The sequence below is a fragment of the Amphiprion ocellaris genome, chromosome 12 (genome assembly GCF_022539595.1).
Source record: "Amphiprion ocellaris isolate individual 3 ecotype Okinawa chromosome 12, ASM2253959v1, whole genome shotgun sequence".
Taxonomy (NCBI): Eukaryota; Metazoa; Chordata; class Actinopteri; family Pomacentridae; genus Amphiprion; species Amphiprion ocellaris.
This window is the reverse complement of record NC_072777.1, coordinates 22687080-22713064: the sequence shown is the minus strand read 5'-3', so window position 1 is coordinate 22713064 and position 25985 is coordinate 22687080. Positions and strand designations below refer to the sequence as shown.

Below are 25985 nucleotides of genomic sequence, written 5' to 3'. Positions count from 1 at the left end.
AATTAAATTAGTGAAAAACATCTAAATCATATTGTAAGTGCAAGTGATGTTGCCATTGTAGCACAACAAATAGAATTAAATATATATATATATATATATATATATATATATATATGTAATCAATTAATGTACCTAATGTCAACACAAACAGTATAATCAGTATACAGGTTTGGACATAATTATTAGTTTACTGAAAAATTTGTGGAACTGAGCTTTGAACATAGTTATGACGTGTCTAGTTATTTGCGTTTTTGTGTCTGTAAGTGTGAGGCAAAATGTGATTCCATGCCAGATTCCACTGGCTGCATCTCGCTGTATCTTCCTTCGTTCAGCACAAAGATGACTGTCTTCTTGCAGTTCTCCTCTTTTAGGCATTTTTGAGTGATAATTTAATTTGGAACATCTGGTGACTTTATATTCACAGAAAATGAAAATTTCTATCTAATCTAGTGTGAATCTTGTCTATATATCGTATTTCTAAGCAGAATGTAGAGCATAGCATAGAACATTGAATTATTGTGATTTCTTTCTTACTTAGCTACAGCTGGTCTAATAAATATCTTCAGAAATATATACTCACATTGACACCTTGTGCTTTCAAACACTGTGTGACTTGATGTAAGCTGGTAGCAGTTTAGCTCATTTTGACAGAAGATCAAGTGGAGGATCTTTTCCTCACAGGACAGACAGTAACCGGTCGGCCTGGATGGCGTAAGCCCTGAGTGTGAAGTGGCATGTGTTTGTGTATAGCAGGAGAGAGTAAGAGTTGTTTATCATTGAATGTCTGCGTAGGAGGTGTTACAGCCTGTCAACAGATCTGTTCTATCTTATTGTATTTTATGTACAGCGTCTTTGAGCTTTTGGAAAAGCGCTTTATAAATAAAATTTATTATTATTATTAACAGATGCAGGAACTATGATGAATTATGGGAAACACGCTGTAGAAACTTGACTAGATTATGTGCATGGTTAAGATTCCGTATAAAACACAGCAGCAGAATTTTTTCCTGCAGCTAACCGAGATAAGTCTGATCTCCTCATGTTCCCACAATAGGTGAGGCAACAGTGAGGAATCTAATGTAGTTCCCCTTTCTCTCCTTACACAAAGTTGTCTTTATGCACCGAGAATTGTGCTCGAAATGGGTTTGACCATAAAATGCGTCAGCGCTCTGTATCCTTGAATGGCTCATTGTCAGCAGTCATTTTCTTGTTCCTCGTTTTGATACGGATTCGGGTTTTTTTTTTTCGGTTTGATTCAGTTTTTAATCATGGTATAATAATAACAAAAACAATAATAATGGTTATTATAATTTCTGAAAGTACCCCTTGAGTTTCTTTTCCTCCTTTGATTACACATCGGGCTAAATTATGTTTACATTTTTCCGTAAAGTTTACCAAACCGATGAATACAGCTCAGAGGCATCTGTGGCTGACAGTGCTGTGTGATTTTTGTGTGTCTTCTTTCAGCATTGTTGGTGCATCAGAAGGCTCGCATGGAGCGGCTGTGGTTCGAGCTGGAGACGAAGAAGAAGAAGCTGGAGAAACTAAAAGAGGAGGTCAACGAAATGGAGAATGACCTGACCAGGAGACGGCTGGAGAGATCCAACTCAGCCTCCCAAATTCCCTCTGTAAGATCAAATCAGTGATTGTCATTGGCCACTGCTGTTTTTTGGTGTTTACTTGGCATTTTGCTTTAATGTGATATTAGTGGTTGACATACAAACAGGAAAATTCAAAGAGAGATAGGTGGATATCAATGCTACAAAGATCAGGGATGCTGCAGTCACTTTCTTTGTGTTTTGGAGTTTTAACCCTCTGAAGCTCCTTTTAGCGTTTTCTTAAATCCTGTCACATTTTTATTCACTGTGGGCAAATTTTTCACTATAATATTAAGTCATGCACCTCAATGGAAACAGCACAACCGTGGCTTTTTTATGGTATAAAAAAGAAAAAATAAATCAAATTTGTCTTTATTTTACAAAAAAATATATAAAAACCTCAGCTTGTATAACGTTTTTCCTATTGCCCGCAGATGTTCTGAATACTGGAAAAATGATGGCTCTACATCCTATAAATATTTTCTTACTTACATTTTTAAAATGTGTTTTCATACTTATCTTTTACATGCTCTTTGCAAACCCAGCCTGCATTTCACCTGACAAGTGCCTGAATTTTGTCTGTGCAACTGTTGATTGTAGCTGAGTAACTATTGACGCAACAGTTTTGCAGAAGTGAGCAGAAATTTTAATTTTTACAGAATCTGATGAGTGCAAAAAGTTTTATTTCATGAAGAATTTTTTCAAAGGCAACATGTAGAATACAATGATTTTGATGATTTATCATAATTTTAAGCTTAGATTTGGTTAATTTTGCAGACAGAGTGGCATATCACAGATGAGTAGTGCAAGTTCTGCTAGATAGTTGAAAATCTGATGATTTTTTCTTATGTTACAGTTTTTGGTGATGGTGTAGTTTTGGTGATTTATGCCTTTCAAAACTGCTAGCATGTTTTTAGGGCTCAGAGGGTTAAAAAGGAAACTGTTCATGGAGCCTTAACCAACATCATCTAGTGGCAGATCAATCAGTTTAAAAGCTATATTCAATTTGATTGTATTAGCAGTTGATTTGGAAATGTATATGATTAGCAGTCATCAGAGAAGTTTCTCATAACTGCAAACAAATGTGTTTCTGGTTATTATTATTGGATAAAAGGCTGAACAGACAAAACAAAATTATGTGGGTCAGATTGCCATTCCTGGTTCCTACTCGCAGCACATCAGTGCTCCTACACCCTGAAACTATGTTGATTACAGGGTCTGTTTATGATTTGGCTGATATCGTTCCATATTTTCAGATGTCTGATTCTCTTCACAGTTCATTTCTGAGCTGTGCAGCAGCTTCCACAGCTACACTCAAAGAAAATGCCAGTTCAAAACAAAAGTCAACATTTCTCTTTCATATTTATTTTGTGTGCAACTTAATGTTGGTGTGACATTTACAGCTGTGACTGTGTTAAAACCGTGCGGGTTCAGATGAAGTGCTGGTCTTAGATTCTTGTCGAGTCAGCCATTTTTGTCAGCTATTCTAGTTTGAGTCAACAAAGGAGGAAAGTGGCTGCGGAAGGTTATTTGGCTGGTGTTGCTGAGCTCAGTAGCGCCTTAGTTCAGTGTTGTTTACTGAGGCGAGCCAGCTCTGGAGAGTGGAACAGCTCTCCTCCTGACACGGTCACAGATCTGCTCCACTGACTCAGAAGCAGGATGTCCAGACCTTTTTATTTTGTTTTTGGTTTTTTTTGTTTTTTAAGAGCTGCCTGTGTCTGAAGCCCAAATCCAAATGGCTGACTCCCTTTCTCTCATATTGTCTTTCAGATCGAGGAAATGAAGCAGTTGCGATGCAAAAACAGGTCGCTGCAGATTGACATTGACTGCCTCAGCAAAGAAATTGATCTCATTCAAACAAGAGGTATGTGTTTGTCTGGTTACATAAGATACAGTATTTTATGGTGTATTTGTATCTTTACAGTTTTATGATGATAAATCTGACAGTGAGTCATTAAAATAGGGGTCAGATCTGGTGCAGGCGCTGTAGTAGCCTGTTCACATCCTCTCCACATGCAGTCAAGGTGTTGCCATTGTCCCGTTAACTACCAGTTCTTCCTGAATTGCATCCTGTAGCTGGTTGGTAACAAGGGATTTATTGGCCTCCTGGCAGCACTTCACTGCTGACAGAGATCGAGTCTTTGGCCAACAGGTGATGGAGGGAAAGAGAGACATGAATGGGCAGCGCACTCACTGAAGTTACAGATCTGAGGGCTTTACTGTGAAGCAAGTTTGAAGTCGGCACGACAAAAAACAAAAATCCAGTCAGAGTTAACAGGTGTCATGAAGGTGGTTATCATCTTTCTTTGTTAACTTTCTGCTTCAAACTGAGCTCATGAAAGGTGTCTTTAACATGTCATGGGATGACACTTCTGCATAAAATGAACTGATGGTGTTCTGCCTACTTTAGTCAGTAGGTTGTTAATCTGTAGAGCTACAAGGAATATAAGGATTATTATAAGGTTACAGTGTAAGATACTGCAACTGCAAGGCTCCATTCATTGGGATTAGTAATTTGGAGACCAACAGGTTTGCAAATAAAATAATTTTCCTCAGCTGAGAATCTTTGTCACTCAGGAAATCATCAGGAAGTGATACAGTTGAAGGAAGACACTTCTTCCAGATGTTTTAAATCCACAACTCTGAACATAATCTGCCCTGGACCAGGCTAGCTCTGCAGCGTATGTTACCATGGAGATCTAGCAGGTTAAAAGAGAGGCACCTTCATGACACTGACAACTCTGACTTCATGTAGACACTGATTGATTGGGGATATTAGTCACCTTGTATAGTTTAGATTTCTTTAATGAAGTCATTTATTTTCTAGACTTGTGAAAAGTAGTTTGTTCTATAGAACAGGGAAGGAACAGACTAAGAAACTCTGGCAAGAACTGATCCAAGATCATGGAAGGCTTCAAAATTTACTTGACAGACATTTTCTAATCAGCATAAAATTAGTAGTTTTGTCAAAACATTTCGCTAGCTGTTGATTAAAGCCACAATGAGTGAAAATTTTAGGTCAGTATTCTTCTAATATGTTTTCTAACTGTGGCACATATTTTTTTATTTAATACTATTGTTGCAGCCGTTACTGGTTTACTTAAAGTTCCACTTTGCTGTAAAGGACTTCACATAAACAGATTACTGTACGTCTCTGGTGATTCCTTTGCATTAATATCGGTTAAAATGTCTTCAGTCTGTTAAATGTAAACCCATCGTTCCATTCTGTCTCCATCTGTGTACAGGACCACACTTTAATCCCAGTGTAATCCATAATTTTTATGACAACATTGGATTCCTTGGTCCTGTCCCACCCAAACCCAAAGGTACTTTATCTATTGGTAAGTTTAGAAAAGGTTGCATGGTCATGTCTGACTTCTGTCATTTCACTGGACACATTCCCCCAATTTTACTGGACATTTTTATTGGATTTAATACATTACTCTCCTAATATCCTAAGGACAGGTCAGGCATGTGGTCATGATTCAGCCCACTTTGGTTTATTCACATTTTGTCTCATCATGTTTTCAGACTGTATTTACTGATACAAGCTAAAAGGTTGACATTACTAACTTTACCGGCCTTCAGTTACACCCATGTTTTTGTAAAGGTTTTGCCAATACATGTCATTTAAAGCCAACGGCCAACTGATTAAAAGGAAGTTCACGTTATTTTCGGCGTTTTTTTTGTATTTGTCTCGAAAATGGCAGCGTTACAACCTGGCAGGTACAAAAATGATGCTGTTGTCAGGGTGCAGAAATTCTGTTCAGAGAATCATGAGACAAAAATGAAATGGTATTGGTTTAACCCTTGTCATCGCTACCATCCACTCACTAAGTTAACAGCACAGGCTGTTTAGAGAGTGTCTTAGTTATCAGCATATAACAGTAATACTTTTTTTGATTTTTTTTTTTCTTTTTTTTTTAAAATTGTTATTAAAACTTTTTGAGGCCTGACTGGTTCAGGCTACCTTGTACTTATCCTGTGACCTGCATGTTGGGAAACACTGACCTAATAGCATCTTTGATATTGCACCTAATGTAAGGAGACAGTCTGTTAAGAGCACACGTTGTTGCATCAACAATACAGATTGCTGTTCAGGATTTTGTTTGTAAAGTTTCAGTCATATACAAACACTTCTGCTGCTAAAATAGTGGAAAGAAATCAGAAAAAAAATGTGAAGTCAAGTAGCTTATGCTACCTGACAAGGTCCAAGCCACATCACTTGTTTTTTTTTTTTTTTAAACTAGGAATTGCTGCCATAAACACAAAATGTGACGCAAGTGTTGATAAATGCATGTACACAATAACAAATGTACGATATTCAGTCATTTTCCATGTGGCGTTAAAATGGTCTTTTTAAAATTACTTTGGTGAAGCCTTCAGAAACCCTGAATGATGACACTTTACATTTGGGTTATTCCATCTCAGATCATCAGGGACCTCCTGGTCAGTTATCTCTGATTTGATTGAAAGTTTATTTCATAAACTGTGGGAATTTCAAACGTTATCTGTGAAGATTGGTAAGTCAAGTACACTGAGGGATCTGTTTTTTTTTTGTAGCTGTTTTTGAGTGACAATATCTCAGGAACTGTTGAAGATAATACCCTGAAAGCTGAAAATGAAGAGTAAGCCAGTATATTGAAAAAACAATCTCACTTACATTTGGATATCAATTATTATTGTGGTACAGGTCTTTGTTTTTTCATATTAAAACATATTCTGTGTGTCTGTTTTGTTTTTTGTGTGTGACATGCAAGTGCATATGGTTCAGAAAATATTTCTAGCTGAATTTTGCATTACTCTTTGTTTTGTTTTTTGTTAATGTGTTCACAAACAATGGGACATTTCATGATGGCTTTTTCATATTTCCGCTCACCTATAATGAGAGACTATTTGATCTGTTTGGCCAATATTGCAGATTCCGAATCAATGGCGTGATGAGAAATAACGGTGAAAATTCACAAGTTTTTATCTTTATTGGTTCCTGAGACATTATTGTTCAAACAGACCCTCAAATTTTAATGGGCAAAAAAAACATGGTGAATCTGGGTTGAAGGCCAATTTCTTTCAAAAATTACCTCAGGAAGTACTTGAGGCAAATCAGAGATAATGGAGCAAAAATTGTTCTATAACTTTTCTGGATTTTGGGCTGAAAAGCATTTTCAAACACATTTCTGAGCATGCCGTTGTGTTTACATTGATTTACTGCCAAATTTGCAACAGTGGGATGAATGCAGTGCATGTAAACACACACAGATGCAGTATGAAGCTTCACCACAGCAGCGTATGTAAATAACCTTGATGTCTGTGTTGCACTGGCTTCCCATACTGACCTCCTTGTTCTCGCCCTCTCCTCCTCTCAGACCCGGGCAGTAAGATTGTGAAGCCTGTCGCAGACCAGGAGGAGGACGAGGGGACGCAGTGGAGCTGCACGGCCTGCACCTTCCTCAACCACCCGGCCCTCAACCGCTGTGAACAGTGCGAGTTCCCGCGGCACTTCTGAGCCAACGAGGCTGCGACGCGCTGCCACTTTCCTCCATCTTCTACCAGACTAGAATAGACGAGGGCCCTTTCTCTTTCTGTTTTGTTTCCCCCTTTAGATGTATGAAAACTCGGACGGGGCGTCGTCATCGCGCACCTTGATCTTTTTTTTCCGTTTTCCTTTTTTTTTTTTTTTTTTTTGTTCTTTTCTCCTCTCTAAGGTTTGTAGAATGCTGTCCACCGAAGGCTTGACTGGATAGTGTTTACAGCTTGTGTTTCTTCCTCAAGGCTGGCAGAGTTGGATGATACCTCACCTTAGAGACCTGGATCACGTGGGGTCACCTTCCCCCTTGTTTTCTGCTCCACGGGTGACACTTTAACCCCCTGGGGATACCTCACTGCTCCCACTTACAGTATTACGAGCGTGCCCCTGCAGTGTGACGGCACACATAAACGCACCTACACACACACACACACACACACACACACACACACACATCACAGGTGCCTTGATGCTGTTTTCATATTTTAGTTTTTTCTTCTTCTGTGGTGGCTTGACCGGGGTTTTTGGGAACTGTGTTCAGCCGCTGCTCATCATCTGAAGGGAAAACGTTAACAGACTACTCGTGGACTTTTAAAGTTTGTTTGCTGTTTCTAGAGGATGCCAAAGGGGGAACCGCCAGTGTTGCTGCCACTCAAACGTGCCTCTTGTCCTCCTCCCCCCTTTTTTGTGTCTCTTCAATCATGCGTTAATGAAATAAAAAAAGAAACTAAGTTGCATGCTTTGTGTACAGTACACAGAGGCAGAAACTGCCCTCCAGCTTTTTACTGTACATAATTTTAGAATGTGCCTTAAAACCTTCTTCCTCACACTATGAATCACTTGTATTTCCTGTAAGTATAGCTTTATAGACTTTATTAACTTTTTTTGTCTTGTTTTGTTTCCCTTCTTTCAAACAAATAAGCACCATGCTCCCTTTTTAAGCTTTTTACTTGATTTCTGTGAGAGTTGAAGCCTTGCAGAAGAAGAGGAGCAGAGCAGTTTTTAAAAAGAAAAAAAAACAGAAACCCTTGCAGTCATCATGAAGCTACATCTGCCCGGTCCGTTCATCGCTTGTGTAATTGCTGAGTTTCCTGTGTACGATCTGCAGATGCAGCAAAGTGGAAGGCGATGCAAGTCTTTTTTTCGTGTTTGTTTTTTTTTTGTTGTTTTCCAGGACACCAAGTATGTTTGGGACTGTCGGAGAGGGTGGGTTGGGGGGGAAAAAAAGGGAAGCGGGGAAAACAAGCAAAAAAAAAAAAAAATGTACAAACTGCCATCTTATCTGACAACTGGAATGTAGGTTTGATGTTTGGGGACAGCTACACCTCAGTGCAAAGAGACACTCATTTTCCAGTACAATCAGGATCGATGTCAAAGTGCTCCTGGAACAGCTGATTGGGTTTCTGCGAGGTGCCAAAATATTGTTTCTGTGCCAAGAGTAGAAATGCTCACAAGGGTCCCGTGCCTTAAAACACAACAGGTCAGAATTGTTACTTCTTGGAAGCAGACAAGGCAAAAAAAAAAAACTCAAAATGTAAGCACAACTTGACTGTCCACTTTGTATACTCTTATTTTTATTTGGCTCCGTTCATCCTCCTAAGCTTTTATCGATGAGGGTGTTTCTAAAGTTTACTTATTGTCATTAAGTTACCTTAACTGTGGAGTAGTTACTTTTTTTAAAAAATTTTTTCCACATTTGTGAAATGTTGCCTTGCATTAGTGCCTTTTAAATTTGTATTGATAATCTATTCTGTCACATCCAAGTGCCATTTATAAAAAACAGAAATCTTCCTTTAAATCCGTTTAAAAGTAGAAGATGAATTATTGTCTCTTAAGCACTTACGTCATACTATTTTCTTTTTTTTCCAACCCAAAGAAACCAGTTTTCAGCTTTTATCTGCACCTTGGTGTGAAGAGGCAGTTCATTCATGTTATATTAAATGGAGAAAAAAAAAATAATTTGGATATCTAAAGTGTTTTTTTGATTTTAGCTGGGAAAACTGTCTTTGTAACAGATAAGTTATTTGTAAAAATAATTAAAAAAAATCTATTCTGAGTGTTTTCAGTGTGCCTTTGTGATGTTCAGGATGTTCTCCACTAGATGGCAGGAGAGATCAGAAGATTTCATAAAGGCCAGTTTGACATGAAGGTATGTCAATTATTTTAAGATTAATGTTTAAAAACCTTAAAAGTGATTGATCTAAAAAAAAAAAAGAAAGAAAGGAAAACACTAAAGGTGCACCGCACATTTTACATATAAAGATCCCTTTTTCCACCCCAAACCCCAGAATATATTCAGGTTTGGAGGCTTCATTTTCATTTTAGTGGAGTTAGATGTGAGCACACTAATAAAACTAGGATAAGAATGGCAATAAAAATATTAAAAGCCAACTTTCACATGTTACAGTTCTTTGGAACAAAACAACCATTTTAGGATTTAAACTTAATGAGATCTAGAAACACTTTGACACTCAATATTTTGCACGATGTAGAATATCTTTAAATAAGACCACAATACGTATTCCGGGCTCATTATGTTTTGGTGGAAAGACCTTAGAAGCAGCATTTTGTTCGATGTAGACTGCTGCCTGTTTAACCTGTGAGCACCAGGCAGTTTCTCATCTTGTTTTTACTCACTGTGGGCTCGTTTTTCACTACAATATAAAGTCCTGTACTTTTATGGGAAAAAGCACAACCATGCCTAGAAGCAGAGAGATCTCAAAGGTGGCCTTTGTGCAGTATAACAGAATGGGAGTGCTCTAAATCATTTAATTTCTTTTATTTACTTAAAAGATTTGCCCATGGGTGTTAGAAATATTGGAAAAAAATAGAGGCTCCACATGCTATAGATCAATTATTCCCAACTTGCCCAAAACAGGTGTGTTTTTTTTTACACAACTCTGCACATCACCTCTAGAAAGATGCTTCATCATGCTGAATGTATCTTCTGACAACTTACTTACAACTTGCTCTTCTGTGTGCTGTATGCCATTTCTGAGCCATGCTGTGTTTATTTAATAGATCATGCACACACTATTTTCCTCTCCGTTTCTCTTGTCATCTCTTCTTCTTTGTGTAAAGTCAGCCTGCAGTTCACCTAAAAAGAGATGGAATTTGCTATTGTTGGCCACTGCTGAGTCAGTCATGGCTGCTCAGTTGCACTGAGGAGTGCCACACTTTTTTTTTGTTTGTTTTGGTTTTTTTTGGTGCAAAGCCTTTATTTTTGGCAAATCTTTTGAACGAGACATGTAGAATAATGTGATTTTTAAGAAAATATTATATTTTTGGTTACTTTTCTTAATGTTTATGCTGAAAATCTGGTGATTTTTTTCTCTTTTTAAAATACACTGCCTGTCCAAAAAAAAAGCTGCATACTCTAATATTTCATTGGACCGCCTTTAGCTCTGAGAATGACGCACAATCGCTGTGGCATCGTTTCGATGAGCTTCTGCAATGTCACAGCATTTATTTCTGTCCAGAGATGCATTGATTTTTCACAAAGATCTTATATTGATGATGGGAGAGTCAGACCGCTGCTCAAAGTCTTCTCCAACACATCCCAAAGATTCTCAGTGGGTCTGGACTCTGTGGAGGACAATCCATGTGAAAATGATGTCTCATGTTCCCTGAACCACTCATTCACAATGTGAGCCCCATGAATCCTGGCATCGTCATCTTGGAGCATGTCAAAGTCATCAGGGAAGAAAAACTCCATTGATGGAAAGACCTGGTCATTCATTGTATTCAGGTAGTCAGCTGACCTCATTCTTTGGGAACATAACGTTGCCGAACCTGACCAACCCCAGATCATAACCCTAAACCCCCACAGGCTGGTAGGCACTAGGTATGATGAGTGCATCACTTCATCTGTCTCTCTTCTTATCCTGATGCACCTGTCATTTTGGAACAGGGTAAATCTGGACCACATGACCTTCTTTCATTGCTCCAGAGTCCAATAATCTTTATGCTACCTAGTAAATTGAAGCCTTTTTTTCTGATTAGTGATCAGTAGTTTTCTGAGAGCTACACAGCTGTTTAGTCCCAATCCTTTGATTTCCCTTTGCATTGTGTGTGTGAAAATGCTCTTACTTTTAATATTAAACATAGCTGAGTTCTACTGTTGATTTCCTACGTTCATCTAAGAGTTTGTTCCGACCACATTCGTTTGAAGATGGTGGTTCTCCACTATCCTTCAGGTTTTAATGATGCGTTGGATGGTTCTTAACCTGATTTTAGTAGTTTCAAAAATCTCCTTAGTTGTTTTCTTGCCTTGATACAGGCCAATAATTTGACCCTTCTGAAACAGATTAACATCCTTTCAATGACCACAGGATATGTCTTTCCACACGGTTGTTTAAGAAATGAGAAGCTCCTCACTGTATCAGCTAGGGTTAAATAAGTTGGTGCAGCTGAAACATATTCATCACTCCAGTAATTATCCAATGGAAGGCTCTTATCCATTTGCTTAGTTAAATCCAAGTGGCAGCCTTTTTTGGACAAGCAATGTAGTTTCTAGCTGATAAATACTGTCATTTCTGTGTTTTCTTTTAGTTTTTTTTTAAAGTAGCTATGACTTTCAAATCCATTTGGGGTTTTTCTGATTCAGAGGGGTAACCCACACCTTTTTGCCTCAACAAGTGCCTCAGTATTAGGTGTTGTATCTGTATCCAGTGTCATTTAAGTGCTTATGTAGGAGTCTGGAAGACAGTTTTGTTTTCCCCGTTGTTCAGAAAAAGCTTGTTATATGCACGAAAACTGTTAGTTTCATCCAATGGGCCGATCCTGGGCCACAAGCCGTATGTTTGACACACTTACCTTGAAAACCACCTTTAGCTAAAGTGGCATATTTGGATTTCAATCACTTCAGCATTAGTAAATCGAATGCATGGGAACTTTTTACAATTTCTTTGCCATTTTTGTTTAATTGTTTCTTAATCTGTTATTCTTAAATCAATGACTTTATGGAAACACAGCGTTACATTAAAAATCCACTAGACGGGAATGAAAGCATGTCGCAGCATGTATGTGGGAAAACACCTGTTGCGTCAACACCGATTGGGTTTTGGCAACATTTTAAGGTTTTACCAGCAGAGAGCAGCGCAGCAACATTTGATTTAAATTACCTTCTTCCATTAAAGGTTGAAGGTTTATCATACCTATCTATAAACAATTTCATACGATCAACAAAGACAAATATCCCGAGTGGTTTGAGTATTCTTTGTTTTCCACAGGCACAGCAGAAACACAAGCCTTCAGAATTCATATTAAAAACTTGCCATCGACATTCTTTACAGAAATACAGGGCATAGCGTTCCTCACTTTGAGGCAACATGGGAAAACAACACATGCTGCTTTAAATAAAACATTTGTCAGTGCTACAATAAGTAGCTCATATGGAGCGTAGTGCATTGCACTTTTACACAGGATAAAGAAATAGCATTCAGTCTGCTGCATTATCTAGACTTTATCCGACTGAGTCACTTTTTAATGCTAAAGGGTAATGAGTTCAAACTAGAAGAATAGATTTGATTTGAAATTCACAGTCTTTTGAAGAAATGTTCTCAGTTTTCACTTCATTCCTGGGATGAGAACTCCAATGTGGGCTCAGTTTGAAGACACCAAAAAAAAAAAAGTCTTTACAGTCTAGAAGGAGATTTGGTTGGTTCTGTAGCTCTGAATCAGAGAAATCAGTTCAGACATGTCTGAGACATGTGGGTAAGCGTTCATGACCTGCTCCACCATGCTCTGGGGGAACAGCGTGGTCAGCTGGCTCCTCAGGCCCTTCCTCTGCTCGCTGGACGGACTCTTGGACCTGCTGATCGGCACAGGGCCCGAGAGGCTTCCCTGCACCCACGGGTCCCTCGGCAGACTGTGGGTGTGTCTTCTGGAGGTTTGCCTGACGTACTGGCTATCTGAGAAATGAGCGGGATGTTCCCTGTTATGTGGCGGCAGCGCCGGGCAGGAGCTCCACGCTGGCTGGTGGTGGTGATGGTGGTGGCTGATGGGGGACAGCCGGGCCTGCTGGTGACCACACCTGCACTGGCCACACATGGAGCAGTCGCAGGACAACGAGCCGTTCTGATGAGGGTAGAGACCTCCTCGATTCAGGCAGAGATGCTGGTTGCTGCTGCCATACGAACCTGAGAGGGAGTAGTCGTCGTGGCCCAGGCTGTAGCTCGCCACGCCGCTGCTGTAGCTGTGCAGTGGCTGCTCCAGACTGTAGGGGTTGTCCTGGATGTAGAGCCTGGACATGGAGCTCTCCATGGAGCTGAAGGCTTCGTCTACGTCCAGGCACGGGAAGTGGTGCAGGCTGGTGTACGGCTGGCTTCTGGGGCTGCTGGAATCCCTTTGACAGACGGAGTGCTCGCTGGGTGAAGCCCTGTGGTCGTCTATGTTCAGGGGTGGAGGGGTGGACGAGGTGTATCTGAGCTCCGGATATGAAGCAGGGGAGAAGTTCTTGGCTCTGTCCCTTAGAGCTCTCAGTTCATCAGCCACAGACAGCTGCGACTGGTTGGCCCTCTCTGGATGGTAGAACTTGCACTTTACTCCATAAGTACACTTCTTACCTGGTAGAAGGAAGCACAATTATTTATTATTGGGCCACACAGCTGTGAACCTACATCTCTTTAAACAAATGTCATGTGTTTGTCAGCACAGGGTAAGCCCTTGGACCTCCAAGTTTATTTGTGCTTTTGACACACAGCTAACATGTTTGAATCATTGTTGTTATCCAGACTGCTGTTTGGATCCAGCTACCACTGTGCTATCTGGGTTAAAGAACCAATCTTTACCTAATCTCTTCCTGACAGATGAGAGGCCTTCCACAAATTTCAAGCTTCCCAGCTGCTACATAAGAATAGAAAAGAAAAACCAGAGCCCCCTGCTGGTTACCCCAAAAGAATCTCCACTGTTTTACAGTAAGAAAGCACAAGAAATGATTGACCAAATGTCACAATCTCTAAACCAAAGAAAGGAGTATGTTGTGTTGAAATCACAGTTTGGAGCTTTTACTTTTCAGTTGACTCAAAATCTCGAAACTCAAGTAATGATGATGTTTTGGGACTTGACACTTCCTCTGTGGGCCATTTTGGTCTTATGAAATCTTTTGGAAAGCGGTTGAATAATCTCAGAAATACACTTTGGTCGATCGGTTTCTGTCCAGTACTTCCCAGACTGGCTGACTGCGTTTCTGCTAGAGTCTCCTGATGATGCTCTGGTTTCATCAGTCTTTTTTGCAGCTATGCTAGCTTTGGAGTTTCACAGTTTGCATTAACAAAAACAGTGTTGAAAGTGCAGTTTGGTTCTACGTCTGTGTCTGTGGGTCTTATACTGTGTGTGATGCAATTTGGTTTGAAACTGCTGATATTGGATGCAATTGGATGACCCTTGCATGGTGTCATTTGGCGACTGCACCAGTTTATGAGGGGAAAAATGTGCTGCTGTTTTGTTGCCGCCATTGTGGTGCTAGTTGTTCGGGAATGTTCCAGTTTACATGGAAATGTCACCTTAGATTGGTTCTCATTGTTCAGGTTGCCTTTTTAATCCTTTAGTGCAGCACAAGAGACTGTAAACTGGTCAAAACCACAATGTGAACCTACCGTATGGACAGTGTTGCAGCTTATTATCTGTGGTCCATGGCTTCTTCCTGAGAAAATCATCAATAGTGGGACCATTTCTGCCCAGAGGATCATCTGGAGGCATGAACCTGCCCCAGAACAGAGATACAGTTAGATTAACGTTAGCGGAATTCATTGTGCAATAGTGGGGTAGAAATGAACCCAAACTTTTCCTTTCCCCTCAGAATCTGTCCACAAAAAAAGCCTTACTTGTCATTGGCGAACGTATACATCAGCAGCCGTTCCTCTATGAACTTCTTCCACTGGGGATTCTCAGTCTGCAGGTCTCGGTAGTTGTCGTTGGACACGATGATGCCATCTGAGTCGAAGGCCAGCTTTACGATGTACCGGTCATCGTAGCAGACTACCCTCTTGCCGTTTACACAGCGGGACGGCGTGTACACCAGGATCTTCCTCCTCTCCAGCTCGTGGAGAATATGTTGTTCTGCCAAGTACATGACAATAGCGGTGATTACAATACGGATTAATATGGCAAATGAAATGGCCTGTTGGTTAGCTTTAAAAACCTCTCAACTGTTTAGTAAAGCCCATTTCAAGCTGTGATTGTGATTGAAAATGTACTTCACTCAACCTTCCGGTACCGTAAAACATAACTTGTTTCAACATAAAAATATGAATGAAAGAGCTGCTTTACAATTTTACCATGAGTAAACAACTTGAACTTGGAAATCTGTGTCAGTTTAATGAAAAAAGTCCCTTTACTTGATTTAGATTTGTTGCTGTATTCAATTCATTGGCAAAAATCAACAAAACTATCAATGGTTTGGTTGGAGTATGTTGGGCCCAAGTAAACTCTCAGGGTTCACTGTATTTTTTTAGGTTTTAAGTTAGTATTTAGCAGCAGAATGCATGATATTGTATATATGGTGGAGATTAAAGGACCTCACTGCCAATTTTTGAATGAATTTTTCAAAATGATTGAAATTGTTTAAGATGCTCATTCATTCACTCTTATCATTACAGGCACAAAGGACGTGTCTACTTCAGTTTCCTCAGTTACATGGTAAGTTCGCCATTTTCTTTAGTTAAATACAAAAACAATTGTTCCATCAACCCAAAAACTGTTGAGCTGCTGCATCAACAAACTACTGAGCAGGTCTATTCTATTACTACAAGAGTCAGGCCGCTATAACCCATATATGTTTTCAAATCTTTTATTTTATGCCTCCGTGCTGGTAACGGCCGTGGTCGGACGCATTATCTCTTAGGGGTGTCCGTCTGTAACAGTTCATTCTTGTGAACAGAATAAGTCATGAATGGCTTGAGGGACTTTCTTCAAATTTGGCACCAAATGTTGGATTCCAGAACGAACTGGTTAGATATTGGTGGTCAAAGGTCACTGTGACCTCCTAAAACTTGTTTTTGGCCATAACTGAAGTATTCATTTGCTTATTATATGAAAATGTCCACACAAATGACATTTTATATTCAAAAGGTAAAAGGTTATGGTCAATATAATGTTTGATGTTCTGTAAAAGAAAATGTCTGGGGATTCAGTGCTATAACTCAAAAACAAAAGGGGTAATTGTGATTATATTTCAGATGATGATAAGATTCTGAACCAATATTCCAGAAGTAATTGAATAAATCCTTTGTGGTGCTGGGTTTTCGATGTATGTGAGGCATTCATGTTTTAGAATTTGTCACTTCTTTGAAGCAATAGCCATACTTGAAACATTGACTATCAGAATCATGTTTGTTGGCATAAATTTACTTCATACCTTTTCATTAAATCCCTCAAAGTCTTCACTGCAAACATTTTATGAGTGTGGACAGACATGAATCTAAAGAGAAACTAGTTAAGATGGCAATTCTTGTTATTTAGAAATCTTGACAGATGCTTAAAATGTGTTGGCAGATCTTTGTGAATAGTGTCACACTGACTGGATGATAAGCAGAACTGTAGCTGTGGAAGCATGTAAGAAAAACAAATCTGTTCCGCTGCTGTTGCTCACATAGTTCATGAAACTGGACCTGTTTTAGTGCTTTTAGTTAGAAATTAATTTCAAACATTTACTGCAGCAGGTTGTATCCATGTGAGCTTCTATCTGTGTCTTTATCTTTACGCTTCCTTGTTTTGATACAGCAGTAACATAAATTTACTAGAGCCGCACTTTGTACTGGTGCTTCTTTGTAAACTGCTGATTTCAGGAAAGAGGTTATTTTTAGCTGACATGATCCGACACGAGCGACACGCTGCATTTCAGTTTTGGTGCTGATGCTTCCTCATTGTTTGAGGAGGCTCTGTGGGCAGTTTGATGCCCTTTTTTTTATTTTTTATTTTTTACTGTGAAACAAGGTGAGAGCTGCAGCTGAAAAACAGAATGATTACAACATCCAGGATGTAGTGATGGGAATTTACCAGCAGCCATCAGATCTGGGACAGGATGGAAAAATAAGCGCCTATCAAGGATGTTGGTTTTTCTCATTTCCTTGATTTGACAATTAGTGATCCTAGATTAAATATTTCCTTCTGATGTAAGCACATTTTTAACATGCTGTATGAATCCCGTGCTATGTTTTGGCCTCTGTGTTTTTTTTTTTCTGAATCTGCTTATTTTGCTTCTTTAACTGTAAAATGCATAATTTTAGTGAGGACAGCTTTTCTCCTCAGTCAGTGCACCTGCTTATTGAAATAACCCCCTTAAATTGATTGACTGAAAAAACCTTGGTTTCCTGATCATGACGATAATTGAAGCCTTAAGTTTCACATCATGTGCATCATAGTTTCAGGCTGTTTTTTTTCTTTTTTTCTTTTTTCTTTTTGTCAGGAAAAGGCCTAAAAAGCTTCTAAACATACGGTTTGTCACAACGGTTGATGGTGAGATTAGCCTCAGGATAGTGAGCAGTTCTTTTTGAGGAAGGTCAGAATTACAGTTACATAACTATAAGAGCTGATGATGGACTACATATCCATGTGTGTGTGTTTCACAATCAAGTGTACTCAAATTAAAGCTGCACAGATCAATGCATACTAACAATGGATCAAACTGCTATCAGTACTGTGAAAATGCTTGCTTGTAGTGATGAACAGAATTATCACCTTCTAGCCTGCAGCTTCCCTCAGCTAAACTCAGGATTTTAGTTTTTCTTTGGCTCAGTGTTTTGGTCTTTTGTTTTCAATTTTCAGCATCAAAACTCTGATGTCTCTGTATTTTACTTGCCATGAAAGTCAGAGACACAAAGCTACATCTAGCTAGTTAGCACTGTGAAACATTTAGCAGCTAAAGAGCTACATATCATTTCAGTAGACTTGGACTCACACACAACTCCTACTGAATATTAAAAATGTTCTTTATTAGCTAGATTTTGCACCATTTAGCCACAACATTAAAACCACAGACAGCTAAAATACATAACTTCCATAATTTCGCTACAGTGCAATGTTCTGCTGGGGAAGTTTGGGTCCTGCCTTCATGTGGATGTTACTTAGACATGTACCACCTACTTAATCATTACTGGAGACTAAACATCCTCCTACATGCTGCTCCACCACAAACACTGCTCGAAGAACACGACCAAGAGCTAAAAAACCTGTCAAACCTGGGCTCCAAACTCCCCCTAATCCTAATACGATCAGGAATTCACAACCAAGTCGCAAAAGAATCCCACAGGGCATCCTCAGAGGTCAGACGGGTGACCTACATGATATTAATCAGTTCAGTTTAAGTAAGCGCAACTTTATTAATCCACCATGGCAATTAGTTTTTGAGCTGAAATTTCAAACAAACAGGAAAAGAGATATGAACCCAGACAGACAATTATGAGCATACAAGCTTTTTGGGGATATTAAGTGGGGGGCTTTAATGTTGTGGCCGATTAGTGTAAATAGTCTCACATATCTTTAGCTCCACTGCCACCACATGGACCAAAAACCAATAAATTGAAATTAAAATTCACATAACTGGTTATTGTTTGAAGAGGTTTGCGCTCAACACACTGTTGGTTTCTCACAAGATAACCAGTTAGGTTCTAATTTAAGACTTTACCTATTGACAGAATAGCTGTGAAACAGTTTGTACTGAAGCTAGAAGTTATGTGTCCAACTGTTGAAACTGGAGCCTAACATCTCGCCCCATTCCAAAGACAACAAACAAAGTAAGTAATGAAATACGATTTAAAGTCTTGTTCATCCTGATCAGCAGTGGTGACATAAGAAGGATACCTCAGAACTTCCTCAACCAAAGGAATTCCCACAATTGCACTGAGGTGAGTTTACCTGTGATGGGTGCCTCAGGCCTTGGCAGCTCCTTCCTCCACAGGGGGACGAACACCGTGATGTCTCGCATGCCTTTGTCCCAGAACCAGTTCACTGCCAGCTGGAGGCCTTGACATGAAAACACCTTCTTGTCGCCATGGCTATAAAGACATAGAAATCAGAGTCAACAAAAAAAAAAAGAAAAAGTAAAGACAACTTCTTCTTTTGTACTTCTGTGCACGTTACATGCACTCATCTACTCCCCCTTTCAGGAAATTGACGGTGTTGCAAGATGTGTGCTCAGAGTTCTCTAAAACACAATTGCAAAAGCACAAAGATGAGTAATCTGACATAGAACTGAGACTTTTCTCTTTGTCTATAGAGCCTTGTTAATGCTAAAGGCCGTGGCTTTTCTAAGCTAAATCTAAAAGTACTTCCCTGCACTGCCATCCATCTGCTGTTTTCACTGTTGTTGATATCAGATCTCAACCCTGATCATAACTTGACTTTATCAAAGTTTCTGATTGATCAGTATGAAGAGAATTTACCAGTTCTGATAATTCCTCAACAGTTTTAGGAAAACAGTACAAGGGCTTGATATTTGGGCAAAAAAATAGCAGATGATCGTAGGTCTGCACATCCCGGGGGAAAAGTTGTGACGGATATTTGATCCAGAAGCTGTTTTCCAAGTTTTCCTTCACATGGCAAGATCACAAGTGAGAAAATAATGTTTGTTTTTACTGAGCGTGCCATTTCAGTAAACTCAGGAATGTTTCTGAAAAGTGTAAGAATAAGAGGTTGAGAAAAAAATGAGACTCTTGTCTGAAATGTGATCACTGTCATTCACTTGTATCAGCAAAATCTGTTTGACTAACACTTGTGTTCATACTAATCCAATGTCTATTCTCTGAAACTCAAACCTACTGTAAAACTCATATTACCAGGGTGTAATGAGGAGCTGCTGAAGAAGTAAACTGGATCGTTTTGCCTGCAGGTGAAAGTAAAATGCGTGCATGTGCACATGTACACCTATGGGAGTTCCCCTTCTTTCTGTTAGCAGGAAATAGTGAGACACTACTGTGCAACAGCACAGCAGGTACTCAAGATAAAGCCTGGCATGAGCTAGCTCATGGATTGTGATTACTTTTATCTGTCTTTCCTAGCTTAACATGAAGGTTACTTTAAAAAATGTTTCCTTGATAGTTTAAATTAGCGGCGCCGAGCTTGCAGCTCTTTTCCAAATCTGATCAACAATTGTAAAAGCGAGCACATTTGCAGCTGCTTCATTGTGAATTTTATGAACCTCTTCAGGTAGAAGGACAAGACATAGATGCTAGCATAAGCATTCACTGTAAAATAACAAAAGGTGTTTATTTTTAAGATTGACCTTTATGAAATTTATTTTAACCCCTGTATATATTAAATAGTTCAAAATTCTGGGCCCCAAAACTAGATTGTGTGTTTGAAAGGTTTCTTTAAAAACTTGTTATAACCACAATTAATCATCAGATTTTCAACTCTCTTAAAGTCCTTGAATGCATCACTTGTGACTTGAGCTACCTTCAGAAAAATAATAAGATCTAAGGTTAAACTTTAAAATTTCTATGGCTAACATCACACCTTGTGGAGAGTGAGACGGAATGAAATGAAAATTTAGCTTGTAAAAGCGATACTTACCTCATTTTGTGATCAGTAAAAGAGTTTTGGCACAGAAAAGATACTAAGTTCTGTATGCAGTTTAATTGTAATGCTGCCACACTTTGTCACAGTATTGCTGTTGCTGTCAACATGAAATTCTCAGCTTAACAAGGTGAGGTGCAAATTTTCTCTGAATTCGTCACTATGAGCAACACCTTTCACATCACACACAGTCATTAAATGGACTGTTAGTACAAACATTTGGATTAGTGCAGGTTTAAATTCTGACAGTGCTCATTGAATCTTTTGATTGTCTACTAATTAACTAACTAATTGCCTAATCTGCCAGATAAATGTGGTGGAGTTAAATATATGTTTTCCACTAAAAGACCCAGAGACACAGTTCTATAAAATTCTCATTTATTAAAAGTCAACAGTTGAACTTTTAATGTTTATAGATGTGTAAATTGGTATGTATTAGTTCATTTTGAATTTTAGAATTCAACATTTCTGAGAAACTGTCCATGACATTTGTGAATTTGTCTGTTTACATTTTTCCTTCCTCGTCATCCTCACCCTGACTGGTCGAGGCCGATGGCTGCTCCCTCTGAACCTGGTTCTGCTGAAGGTTTTACAAGGTAATTTTTCCTTTCAACTGTCTTTTACATACTGTTCACTGGGAATCTTTGGATTCGCGTGGTTTTCCATTTATAATTTTGTATGCTCTTATCCTTAATTTTTAAATTAGTCAAGTAATTTCATTCTCATTTCTCATCCCTGTACATATTACAAATGTTATTACTACTATTTTATTATTATTTTATTACTATTACTATGTTTATTGCTGCATAAGCTGCTGCAACAATGTAAATTTCCCCTGGCGTGGGGAGAAATAAAGGACTATCTTATCTTAATTTGTTAGAATATGTAACATTGTTGGTTCTTCATCCAAACATTTAAATTAGCCTGGTGAATTCTGCGTAAATAGTAATATTCAGGGTCTTCATCTTAGTATTTAATTAAGTCAGGTACATTTGTATTTTATGCAATGCTGTTAGTGTCTTAACTTCAACATTCAAATTACTAAGGTAAATTTACATAATAGATTATACTGGATCTCAAACCTAATCTTATTTCTCTACTGGAAAGCACTTTAGCTTAATAGCTGTTGTTTCAAATGTGCTTTATACATAATGGTGACTTGGCTTGACTAATATTTACATATTTCGATTTGCATTTTCGCGGCTGTTGCCTTGTTTTATTTTAATTGTTCTTATGCTGCTTTCAGGAAATCCTGCTTTAGCTTATGCTGTCAAAGCACTAAGTAGACCCCTGTTTGTGAAAGTGCTATTTACATAAAGTTATTATGGCATTATTCTTGTTATGTGTCATGCGTCATATGAAACTGTTTGTATAATGTTTTCTGTGACTGCAGGAAGGGTGTCAAAGTGTGAGAAAATTGAAGTGAGATTGTCTGAGTAATCTTGATTTGGGTTTGGATAGGACAAGCTGATCAAAGTAAGCTAGTGGGGGCGGCAAGAATCAAAACGTGGGCGTTTACCGGCCGGGGAGCTTGAAAAAAATGATGAGTTGTATTATTGGAAATGCAAGATCCGGCATTTTTGCAGCTTGAGTCGCATTAATGACTGCAAGTTTCAAACTGTCTCTCTTGAACCGTCTAATTTTATGGAAGCACAAGATCAGTGTATCTTTAAATAACTTCATGAACCAGTCAGGGTGAAAAATTAGAAGACTGACTGTTGATAATCTGTGTAACTTGGTCAAATTAGGTAAAAAGAAACAGAAATAGGAGAGTTTCCACTACAGTCTTTGAGATGTCATGCCTAAAGCCTGAGTCCAGTTACGCTGAATTACCTGTGAATGAAGGTGTGACAGTGAATACTTCAGCCCTCTTTCTCTTTCAGCTCACTTGTCCTTACAGGAATACTTGCAGTGAAAACATCTCTCTTTTGTTTTCCATGTTGAATTCCTATCATGCACTCCACCTACTCCAACGACTTATTTGACTGAGCAAATTTTGACTCAGAACTTCCTTGTTAACCGATGTAGGAAAGGTATAAGTGCCATTTATGAGATCCAGTGACAGCAGTTACGTGTTACAGGTCACAGTAGACACAACAGCAGCTTACATATGATTAAAAAACAACAGCAGCATCGTGTCACACTGCCCTTTGGGCCAATAAGAAAATACAGATAAAAAGAGAGAAGAGCAGAGGCACAGATCATGCTTTCACTTCCCACATGCTTAAAGAGGAAGTGGTGTGAGCAGATCGGTGAACTGAAACAAAGCTTAGACCCAAACAGAGCCGCTGTGTGAAATGAACTTTAAAACAGAAATAGCTCGGTTATAATGTTATCGTTCTGATTGTTTTTCATTCAGTTATACACATGAATGAACAGACTGCCTCCGTTCTTTTTCAAGCTCTGCACGTCAAAAAAGTATTTTTCCAGGAAGTAATGCAAAAAATATTTTCTACCGCCATCATGTCAAAATATTTTTTTATGTGTGACATTGTTTGGTTTGGCTCAAGAATGAAAATACCAGCTAGTCTGTGAAAGAACTGTACATCAATGCAGCACTGAATATTTCTGCTTTATGTTACTTTATGCATATAAAAAAAGAGAAATGTATATGATGATATAAATGATGTTGTTTGGCCATTTACATTTCTCTGACAGATATAGTAGCTTTGCAGATTATTAAGATTTTACATGTAAAAAATGATCTAGTTCAGTAAATCAGGTACACTTTAAAGTATTAATGGATAATAATGTGTAATAATGATAATATTCCAATAGAGATCAGATAATATAATTTTGTACAACAAATGCTTATGATAGATACTTCAAATTTAGTTTAACAGAGTGGTTTTGCTCCTCTTATTTCAGCATTTCTTCTTCCTCTCATTACAGAAACATATAAAAAGTGATATATAAGGCAAATATTCCTGCTGCCAGATGTTCTGTGTGGACTCACCTCATGGCCACATTGCTGCCGTCTATCACCACTGGTCTGAACCCAGCGGCCGGTTCCCTGTCTGGTCCAGGTCTGGTCTGGTTTGAACTTGGGCTGCAGCCTCTGGGCACCAGTTTGGGGCTGTTTGGGACGCTGCTGTTGCTGCTGCGAGTGTGGCAGGTCTTGATCAGCTCCTCCAGGATGTCGTTGGTCTGGGCATCGTGTCGGAGGCTCTCCAGCACCCTCAGGATGTCGCTGTGAGAGTATCCCAACTTGAGGAACCGCTCCACTTTGGCGTGCTGCTGGTGGTCCATGGCTGACTCTGAGCTCTTCTTCTGCTCAGGACTGTCTGATTGGGGAATCCTCCTCCTCGCCTCCTTATTCTGGATCATCAGCGTCTCCACGGCGACAAGTCTCTGTTTTGGAACAGTTGACAGGTGTCAAACAAAGGGGATGCAGGAAACCTCAGTCACTGTAAACACAGGAAGCACAGCGGGGTTTTCAGTCACATTGATTGTGGTTTGACAGACGACCACAACCTCATGATTGCAAACACCGGCTGACGTCATGCTGGTTCAGAAAGCCCCCGTCACACTAAGACTAGGAGAGGAAGCACGGGGTCTGCACTGATCTCTGCTCTAATTTTACCTCCTTGGTCAACGACCAAAACATGAATGAATGGAACCGACGTGAACGACTGTGGGTATTAAAGCTACAAAACTCTTCCTGTTCCAGACACGTGTTATTGCTCTTTTTGGAAACCCCCTGAACTCAGAGTCCACAAGGAGAGATCACACTGATGCATTTGAGGGTGCTTGAATGACTCAGCCCACTTCTTCCATTTCTCCTCCTCCCACAAGCAGAGCTATTCTAAGTGCACAGCTTTAACTGTCCTCACACACCTGAAACAATTAGAGGGAAGAAAAAACATTCTAACTGACTAGAGGGTGTGTTGGGTTAAAATAAAACAAAACAAACAAAAAATCTGAACTGCCTCATCGTTTCCTGAGAAAACACATCCATCACACTTTGAAGCTTTTAGCATTTTGATCCTCCGCCTTGCAAGATGAATTGATTAGCTGCATTTGATGTGTCGACTTGACACTCGAAGTATGAGGAAAAGAAAAATCACATATGTGCCGACTCATTGTGACTGCCTTCAAAAGCCATAAATGTCTCACTTTAAAGAGACATTTCATAAAAAAAAGAAACTTGACTTTAAAATTGAAGTTTTTTTTTTTCTGACTTGACTTTGCACAGTCTTGCTACAACCTGCACCAAAACCACATCCTTTGCAGCTCAGCTGACATTCAGTTAACCTACAAGGCCCCTCAGACTCATTTACATTTCTAAACTTGTATATTAACTCTAACAACCTCTGCAGTTTGACACAGCCCACGCTCAGACCTCCACACCTGCCTGTCACAGTCTCACAACCTGAAACATGACTAGCTCCAACAAGACAAGACCACAGCCGGGCTTACATTTAACAACAACCAGAAGGCAGAGCTCCGCCGTCACATGACATGAAGTTTATTTTGAACTTACACATTCAGATAGTTGTGGATCGGAGCATGAGTCCCTGTCGCCGGCTGCCTCTTTCTTTATGAACTGCTCTCACTCAGCCAGTCAGTCGCTCTGACAAACACGCCGGTTTGTGTGAAGCTGCTCTTATTACTCATAGGAGGAAGTGAGTGCAGCTGAGAGAGAGAGAGAGAGAAGAAAAACACTGACCGGCAAGGAAGAGAACGCTCTGTAAATTTGTGATCTGTACTTCCTTGTCTGAAGCCGGTGCTGAGCTGTTAGCTACAGGGATTTGTTTGTCCTTTCTCCTTTTATTTTCTTTCAGCTCTTCCTGGTGTGGTGTAAAATGAAGGTCTGTTGCACCAGGAAGGCTGCCAAGTGGAGACAGAGGCATCAGACTGCTGAGGTTTTCTTATTCAGACCTTTTTTCAACTTAATCATGTTTTAACAAATGTGTCTCAGACTTTCCAACATTAAAAAATTCACATAGGTGTGCTGTGTCTCCTTAAACAGCTACTATTGGTCATATGTAAACTAGAGTGAGATTCAGGGTGTAGATTGTCAGTCATCCAGGTCATGGTATTCCTAAGAACTTCAGTAAGAAACAACAGGATTTTTCTTTTTGAAGGTTTTACCTCACATTCAAGTGGCTTACTCAGTTCTAAATGACTGGAAGGAAGTACAGGTGTTAATTTAACCTTCATATCACATGACTCAGGGCTTGTTGATGACTCACATTACTTAAGGTGGGAACTGTTGTGAAACTGCACAAGGAGGAACCTCAAACCTGAATTATAAATACTGATCTCCAGTTTTAAAGCCACACTTTGTACCGTTATTGTTAAGTTATCAGCATTAAGGAAGTATTTAATATTAAATATCGGAT

The 25985-nt window shown here is 39.3% G+C and overlaps 2 protein-coding genes across 6 annotated transcripts in view; one reads left to right on the top strand and one right to left on the bottom strand.

Annotated features, from left to right (window-relative positions):
• Nucleotides 1–9181, top strand: part of tab2 (TGF-beta activated kinase 1 (MAP3K7) binding protein 2) — a 45293-nt gene extending 36112 nt beyond the window's left edge. For 2 of the 4 annotated variants that reach the window (XM_035954853.2, XM_023284790.3), the window contains exons 4-7: nucleotides 1468–1628; nucleotides 3369–3462; nucleotides 4844–4939; nucleotides 6965–9181. In XM_035954853.2, the coding sequence (XP_035810746.2) occupies nucleotides 1468–1628; nucleotides 3369–3462; nucleotides 4844–4939; nucleotides 6965–7104 (491 nt within the window). In that variant the 3' untranslated portion in view covers nucleotides 7105–9181. The remainder of the gene's footprint in view (nucleotides 1–1467; nucleotides 1629–3368; nucleotides 3463–4843; nucleotides 4940–6964) is intronic. The other 2 variants (XM_023284791.3, XM_023284792.3) reach the window with 2 other exon arrangements.
• A 3142-nt stretch (nucleotides 9182–12323) lies between these two features.
• On the bottom strand, nucleotides 12324–25350 carry LOC111578163 (probable ribonuclease ZC3H12D). Of its 2 annotated transcripts, none has more exons than XM_023284789.3 (6): nucleotides 25124–25350; nucleotides 23597–24047; nucleotides 18982–19121; nucleotides 14952–15186; nucleotides 14724–14830; nucleotides 12324–13691 (listed from the first exon to the last, which is right to left on the bottom strand). In XM_023284789.3, exons 2-6 carry the CDS (start codon nucleotides 23965–23967, stop codon nucleotides 12769–12771), a joined length of 1776 nt encoding a protein of 591 aa, XP_023140557.1. In that variant the 5' UTR covers nucleotides 23968–24047; nucleotides 25124–25350; the 3' UTR covers nucleotides 12324–12768. The 2 variants fall into 2 exon arrangements, with proteins under 2 accessions (XP_023140557.1, XP_023140556.1); XM_023284788.3 differs by having other exon boundaries at nucleotides 23597–23991; nucleotides 25124–25349.
• Nucleotides 25351–25985: the final 635 nt, after the last annotated feature.

What these genes read in the sequence shown, in the direction of transcription:
- LOC111578163 (XM_023284789.3), bottom strand. Translation starts at nt 23,967, where the DNA reads ATGATCCAGAATAAGGAGGCGAGGAGGAGGATTCCCCAATCAGACAGT. An exon ending in GCCTGAGGCACCCATCACAG is followed by an intron (nt 15,187 to 18,981) that starts GTAAACTCACCT and finishes TGTACTTGGCAG; the next exon opens with AACAACATATTCTCCACGAG. An exon ending in GCTGCAACACTGTCCATACG is followed by an intron (nt 13,692 to 14,723) that starts GTAGGTTCACAT and finishes TCCTTCTACCAG; the next exon opens with GTAAGAAGTGTACTTATGGA.